The 7849-nt window shown below is 40.4% G+C and overlaps 1 protein-coding gene across 5 annotated transcripts; it reads right to left on the bottom strand.

Moving 5' to 3' along the window:
* Positions 1-5157: 5157 nt before the first annotated feature.
* LOC116547439 (thymosin beta-15A) lies at positions 5158-7800 on the bottom strand. Of its 5 annotated transcripts, none has more exons than XM_032273392.1 (3): positions 7635-7800; positions 6521-6637; positions 5158-5587 (listed from the first exon to the last, which is right to left on the bottom strand). In XM_032273392.1, the coding sequence occupies exons 2-3, from the start codon at positions 6618-6620 to the stop codon at positions 5550-5552; spliced, it is 138 nt and encodes a 45-aa protein (XP_032129283.1). In that variant the 5' UTR covers positions 6621-6637; positions 7635-7800; the 3' UTR covers positions 5158-5549. The 5 variants fall into 5 exon arrangements, with proteins under 5 accessions (XP_032129283.1, XP_032129286.1, XP_032129285.1 ...); XM_032273395.1 differs by lacking the exon at positions 7635-7800 and adding an exon at positions 7499-7523; XM_032273394.1 differs by lacking the exon at positions 7635-7800 and adding an exon at positions 7318-7341.
* Positions 7801-7849: the final 49 nt, after the last annotated feature.

Here is a 7849-nt window from a genome sequence, read left to right as displayed (position 1 = left end):
AGACACAAAAAACCCTTCAAAAAATCCATAAATCCAGGAGCTGGTTTTTTGAAAAGATCAACAAAATAGACAGACCACTAGCCAGATTAATAAAAAAGAAAAGAGAGAATAACCAAATTGATGCAATAAAAAACGATCAAGGGGATATCACCACAGATTCCACAGAAATTCAAACCATCATCAGAGATTATTACAAACAACTCTATGCACACAAACTAATAAACCTGGAAGAAATGGATAAATTCCTGGACACTTGCCTCCTGCCAAGCCTAAACCAGGAAGAAGCCGAAACCCTGAACAGACCCATAACAAGGTCTCAAGTTGAGGCAGAAATTAAGAGCTTACCACCCAAAAAAAGCCCAGGTCCAGATGGGTTCACAGCTGAATTCTATCAGACATACAAAGAGGAGCTGGTACCATTTCTTCTGAAACTATTCCAAACAATACAAAAACAGGGAATTCTTCCCAAATCATTTTATGAGACCAACATCATCCTGATTCCAAAACCCGGCAGAGACTCAACAAGAAAAGAAAACTTCAGGCCAACATCCATGATGAACATAGATGCAAAAATCTTCAATAAAATACTGACAAGCCGATTGCAACAGCACATCAAAAAGCTTATCCACCATGATCAAGTAGGCTTCATCCCGGGGATGCAAGGCTGGTTCAACATACGCAAGTCGATAAACGTAATTCACCACACAAACAGAAGCAAAGACAAAAACCACATGATTATCTCAATTGATGCAGAGAAGGCCTTTGACAAAATTCAACAGCCCTTTATGCTAAAAACCCTCAATAAGCTAGGTATCGATGGAACGTATCTCAAAATAATAAAAGCTATATATGACAAACCAACAGCCAATATCATACTGAATGGGCAAAAACTGGAAGCATTCCCCTTGAAATGTGGCACCAGACAAGGATGCCCTCTCTCACCATTGCTATTCAATATAGTATTAGAAGTTCTAGCCAGAGCAATCAGGCAAGAAAAAGAAATAAAGAGCATTCAAATAGGAAAGGAGGAAGTCAAATTGTCTCTATTTGCAGACGACATGATTGTATATCTAGAAGACCCCATTGTATCAGCACCAAACCTCCTGAAACTGATAAGCAAGTTCAGCAAAGTCTCAGGATACAAAATCAATGTGCAAAAATCACATGCATTCCTATACACCAATAACAGACTTAAAGAGAGCCAAATCAAGAACAAAATTCCATTCACAATTGCCACAAAGAGAATAAAATACCTAGGAATACAACTAACAAGGAATGCAAAGGACCTCTTCAAGGAGAACTACAAGCCACTGCTCAACGAAATAAGAGAGGACACAAACAGATGGAGAAACATTCCATGTTCATGGTTAGGAAGAATCAATATCGTGAAAATGGTCATATTGCCCAAAGTAATTTACAGATTCAATGCTATCCCCATCAAGCTACCAATGACCTTCTTCGCAGAACTGGAAAAAACCACCTTAAACTTCATATGGAACCAAAAGAGAGCCCGCATAGCCAAGTCAATTCTAAGCAAAAAGAACAAAGCGGGGGGCATCACACTACCGGACTTCAAACTATACTACAAGGCTACAGTAATCAAAACAGCATGGTACTGGTACCAAAACAGAGATATAGACCAATGGAACAGAACAGAGGTCTCAGAGGAAACACAACATATCTACAACCATCTGATCTTTGACAAACCAGTCAAAAACAAGCAATGGGGAAAGGATTCCGTGTTCAATAAATGGTGTTGGGAAAGCTGGCTAGCCATGTGCAGAAAGCAGAAACTGGACCCCTTCCTGACACCTTACACTAAAATTAACTCCAGATGGATTAAAGACTTAAACATAAGACCTAACACCATAAAAACCCTAGAAGAAAATCTAGGCAAAACCATTCAGGACGTAGGTGTAGGCAAGGACTTCATGACCAAAACACCAAAAGCATTGACAACAAAAGCCAAAATAGACAAATGGGACCTAATCAAACTCCACAGCTTCTGCACAGCAAAAGAAACAGTCATTAGAGTGAATCGGCAACCAACAGATTGGGAAAAAATTTTTGCAGTTTACCCATCTGACAAAGGGCTGATATCCAGAATTTACAAAGAACTAAAACAGATTTACAAGAAAAAAACTAACGAGCCCATTCAAAAGTGGGCAAAGGATATTAACAGACACTTTACAAAAGAAGACATACATGAGGCCAACAAACATAAGAAAAAATGCTCATCATCACTGGTCATCAGAGAAATGCAAATCAAAACTACATTGAGATACCATCTCACGCCAGTTAGAATGGCGATCATTAAAAAATCTGGAGACAACAGATGCTGGAGAGGATGTGGAGAAATAGGAACACTTTTACACTGTTGGTGGGCGTGTAAATTAGTTCAACCATTGTGGAAGACAGTGTGGCGATTCCTCAAGGACCTAGAAATAGAAATACCATTTGACCCAGCAATCCCATTACTGGGTATACATCCAAAGGATTACAAATCGTTCTACTATAAGGAGACGTGCACACGAAATGTTCATTGCAGCACTGTTTACAATAGCAAAGACCTGGAACCAACCCAAATGCCCATCGACGATAGACTGGATAGGGAAAATGTGGCACATATACACCATGGAATATTATGCAGCCATCAAAAACGATGAGTTTGGGTCCTTTGTAGGGACATGGATGAACCTGGAAACCATTATTCTCAGCAAACTGACAGAAGAGCAGAAGATCAAACACCGCATGTTCTCACTCATAGGCGGGTGTTGAACAATGAGAACACATGGACACAGGGAGGGGAGCACTACACATTGGGGTCAGTAGGGGGGAAATAGGTGAGGGACGGTTTGGGGTGGGAAGCTGGGGAGAGATAGCAGGGGGAGAGATGCCAGATGTAGGTGATGGGGAGGAAGGCAGCAAATCACACTGCCACGTGTGTTCCTATGCAACAATTTTGCATGTTCTTCACATGTACCCCAAAACCTAAAATGCAATAAAATAAATAAATGGGAAAAAAAAAAAGAATAGCCCCATGTCATTTAAAAAAATACAGGACAAAACTACAGTAGGTAAGCAATTGTTTTTCCCAACTTGTGTAAATATTCACTTTGCAACTACACATATTTCACCTTCATCATGTGCCTTTCATCTGCTCCCACTCAGTTTACCACTTATACTACCCAGGGTAGAATTAATGCCTTAAGGAAAAGGATAGGTACCAAATGTAATTGAACACTGGGAGTTAACGTCCAATTCCAGCTTACCTGACAATATTCATGCTTTCCTTTAGGCCCTTTGAAATGGGTCTAATCTTGAGTTGGATTAGTATACAAATGCAGAGGCTGTTGGATCTATCATAGATATATAGCACTTTTATCAAATTTGCAAGTAGCAACACTGAAAGGAGAGCATATGTTTTGGATGATAGGATCAGAACCCAAAGAAATCTGATAATGAGGAAACTTGAGCACACCTAACATGCAATCAGCATGGTTCCCCATCCATGTGACTTGGGTCCAAAGGATCTGAGAGATGTCTCCTGGAGAAGACTTGGAGGTATGAGGGCAGGCACACAGCAGCTGACTTCAAATACTGGAGGACAGATTAATCACCTTGTGAAAGTATCCAAAAAAACTGTCTGAGGACTGTTGGATAGGAGCTAAAGGTAGGCAATTTTGGGCACAGTGTAAATACCATGTCATTGTAAGGGGCAGAATGACTATTAGACAACTGTTTTAGATAGGAGGTAAGTTACTGGTGACCAACATGGTTACTTCCAAGATTCAAATCCTCTGGCTACACTAAGCCCTGTGATTATGTCACCTCATCAGCACTTGATCAAAGTTGATCCACCTACTGTTTTGCATGTGGAACTTTATCCTATAGCAGAAAAAAATGGATTCCACGTCCTGTAACCTCAGTGATTAAGAATATGAGCCCTTAGAAAGGGAGGTAAGAACAATATTTGAGATTGCAAATAGGTGCTAAAAGCATAATTTATTTAGTTTTTTTTGTAGAAAAAGCTCACAATCCAGATTAATAGAGCCACAGTCTGGATGGTTATACAGTATACATAAATGCCAACACTTCTAATTGGTGAGGTTATATGTAATTGACTTGAATAAATTAAAAATGATAAAAGTATTAAGGGCATGGGTTGGGACATGTGCATTTATATGTATTCCTTATTGTATTAGTCAGCTCAAGTTACAATAACAAAAATATCATAGACTGTGTGGCTTAAACAATTTATTTTCTCACAGTTCTGTATGCTAGAAGTCCTAGGTCAAGGTCCTGCAAGGTCAGTTTCTGGTGAGGGCACTCTTCCTGGCTTGCAGACAGCTGCCTTCTCACTGTGTCCTCACATGGCAGTGATCTCTCTTGCGCACACGTTCATTCTCTCTCCCTCTTTCTCTCACTCCTCCTCTTCTTCTTAAGGCCACAATCCTATTGGATTAGAACCTGACCCTTATGACCTTTTTTTAACCTTAACTACTTCCTAAAGAACCTACCTCTAGATATAATCACACTGGGGTTAGGGCTTCGACATACAAATTTGGGGGGCACAATTCAGTCCATAGCACTTACGTTCACCATGAACACCAAAAATGCTTGGTTCCTAAGACAGCAAATTCTGTTTTACACAAGAACCAAACCAGAAGTTCTCCACTACAGGTCATTAACAGCTATTGGATAGGAGTTTATGATCCACAGAAGGCATATTATGCTTAGTACAGTGCATGTTAGCAAGTGCCTCCTGCCCCTTCCCCATCCAATCCCAGCCTTGGGTGACCCATTCCATTAAGTTGAAAAATACTTTCAAGAAGGCAAGAGAACTCTGCTTTAATATTCATCTTGAGCAGATCACCTCAGACTTTGTATTTTCCTTTCTTCATTCTGAAATAAGGGGGTTAGTCCACATGACCTTCCTTCCCAAGTTTCTCTAACTCTATGATTCCAACTCTAACAAAAAGCACCTAGCATCTCCAAATCAGGATCCATGAGGCCTGGAGAAAAGTGAAAATTTCCCACATGAATAATCTACTAAAACAGTTTTCCTTCAACCATTCTGTCTGGCTGAAAAGTATATCCTTGTGTACTTTTCATCACTTAGAAGACCGCCAAGAGTCAACCACAGGAGTCTCAAGATAATGATTATATTGGTTGCTTTATTACTACATTAGAAATGAAAATAAACTGTGAAAAGCTGCAAAAGCATGCAACTTCATGAAGATTATGAAGCAATGGAGGTACCCATCATAGCAGGTTAAAACAGGCTTATGCAAGAACTACATACACAAAGGTCATCAATGGTGAGATTACTGACAGCATCTGTCATTTGGAACATATGCACCAATGGTAAGTATAAAAATGAATTTAAGGAAACATTGGCTACCTCTGACTTCTTAGCCAGGGAACATAGGTGAGAAGACATCCGAAGATGCCTAAAATCTCTATAGACACATGGGTTTACAAAAAACAGGCCTAAACCAAGACTCTCAGGTAATGTTGAAATCTGCTGTTGGGAGGAGATCCCCATTTTACGATGTTTGAACACACTCTTTCTCCTGCTGGATGGCTGGGAAGACAAACAAACACAAATTAAGACCATATTTTCCTAAAGTTAAGTTCAGTTTCTTCCAAAAGAGCTCCTTGCTGAGTCATCAAAGTCTGTATACATGCTTTAAATTTAGAATGCCAAGTCATTAACCACAAATCCTCACAATAGGATGTGTGTATGTATGTGTGTATGTTAATTACCTGAATATTCATTAGAATCTATAACTGTGGAGTATTTCTTCCTATTTGAGAGACAGAGATATGCTGTTACCATTTTTTCATAGATGATTCAAGACTGAGATATGAAGGAATTTCTTTGGATTTATCTATTCATATACAACTAGGAAGTTATACCTTTTCAGACAATTTTAGCTGACTTTGGAACTCTTAAAACTAAAAAGACAAAAAGTTCCCCTCAACTTCTGCAAATACAATTGGAGTTTCTCCAGCAGGCTGTATTTCTGGAGGGCAAAAGTGATCACTTATCCCTTGAGTCTGGGAGCCTTAATTGCACCCAAGATCTAAACTTGCCCATCTTCTTTATCTCATCACCAGGTAAAAAAGGCCAAAACTGCAACATTTGCATGGCTTTGGTAAGATCACTGATCCAAATTGATGGATGCAGAAAAATGTCTAATAAGCATAAAGTGAACAAGACTAAGGTTTTTATAGTATTAAATCCAATGTTTCAAGATTGATTTTAAGGTGGTTTTTAGTAATTTTCCAATAAGAAACTAGGTTTCCCTCATTCTTATTAAGACTTATGTGAGTACTGCTTATATAACCCAAGTAGGAAGATAACTATCTGATATTTTTAACTGTTATATTAAATACCACGGTACTCTAATTATTGCTTACTTTGTGGCAAAAAGTTCCTAGAAAATAGGTTTATTTAGTGAACCTATTAACTTTCTCTATTGTTTGTTTCCACTAGAACCCCCCCATGACTTACTTTCCTTTGAAGGAAGAGTATTTTTTTCTTCAGTATTAGTTTTCTTCAGTTTTGACCTGTCAAACTTCTCCACTTCTGACAAGTCTGGCTTATCACTCATCTTGACTAAAAGACAGCCTGAAAAGAAAAAAGACTTTAAAAAAAATTTACCTGGCAGAACTATCTTCGGACTAAGGAGTCACAAGCAAAAATTTTCACATTTCATATCAATGTATATTCTACCCAATCATTTTCAACAGAAAAACAGCAACAGATCTTGGAAAAGTTATATTTTTGTTAGAATAATCTTAAATCCACATCATTAGCCCATTTTTGGTAGGCAGTAAATGCCATTGGATCAGAATGCACTAGAAGCCAAGATGCTCTAGAAACCCAGAGCCAATATGTCTGACTCTTAAAATCGCAGCAACGGTAAAATGGAGGTGATAGAAGCACAAGATCAGACAGAGATAGAAGAAAAAATAAAGACTGGCTTTAACCAGTTAACGATTTTATAACAGGAGATAGCACTATTCAACATCTTCACATTCTATTAAATTACTTTTGGTTTTTGGCATTTTTCTTAGGAGATGGGGAGCAGAGCAGCACACACACACATTAAGACACTACAATACACGTCTCATAGCTCCTTGTGGCATTGGTTTCTAGACATTGTAAAAAGGGACAGTTAACTAGGACCAAACCCAGGACTACAGCAAAATGGAATAAACCAAATAGGGGTCTTATTTAACCATCGTTTCTCTGCAGAGAGAGACGCAAGGAGATGAGGCTCAGAGGTGCGTGGCTGTGGAGCTGACGGAATGCCTGGTGCCCTGTGAGCGTCCCGCGTTTGTCCAGAAGAGACAATAGGATATCCCAGAAATCGCAAGACAGAGCTCTGGTGGGCGAGCCCGGCCCCACCCTGGCGGAGTAAGACACTTCGTCTAGTGCCGGGGTAGAATGGAGAGGACCCCAAGCAGCCGGAAGTGCTGAACATGCCTCCATTCCGTCGAGGTTACCCTAAGGCCCTACTCGGCCGAGCGATCAGACTCCAAGCTCGGCGCTGCGAAATGGAACTAACAAATAATAGCAGGGCCGGGCGCAGAGGCCAGTCTGTCAGGAGCAGTTGGCATACTTTTTCAAGTAACTATTAGCGTTGTCGGGCGCCCAGCCCAACGGCCATGCGAGGAGAGGGAACGAGGGCCCAGCCCCAGAGGGCCCATTCCTGGCGGCCCCCAAACTCCTCATCCTCTAAGCCTCAGACCCGCAGCTACTGCGGACCGGCCGCTTTAAGGCTTCGTCCCCCCTCCTCACCGCGGGGCCTTGTTTTCAGGGACCGGCCCCCCCCCC

This window comes from Sapajus apella, unplaced genomic scaffold (genome assembly GCF_009761245.1).
Source record: "Sapajus apella isolate SASKATOON/1434 unplaced genomic scaffold, GSC_monkey_1.0 scaffold3165, whole genome shotgun sequence".
Classification (NCBI taxonomy): Eukaryota; Metazoa; Chordata; class Mammalia; order Primates; family Cebidae; genus Sapajus; species Sapajus apella.
Note: the sequence above shows the minus strand (reverse complement) of the source record. Positions and strands in the feature narration are given on the sequence as shown.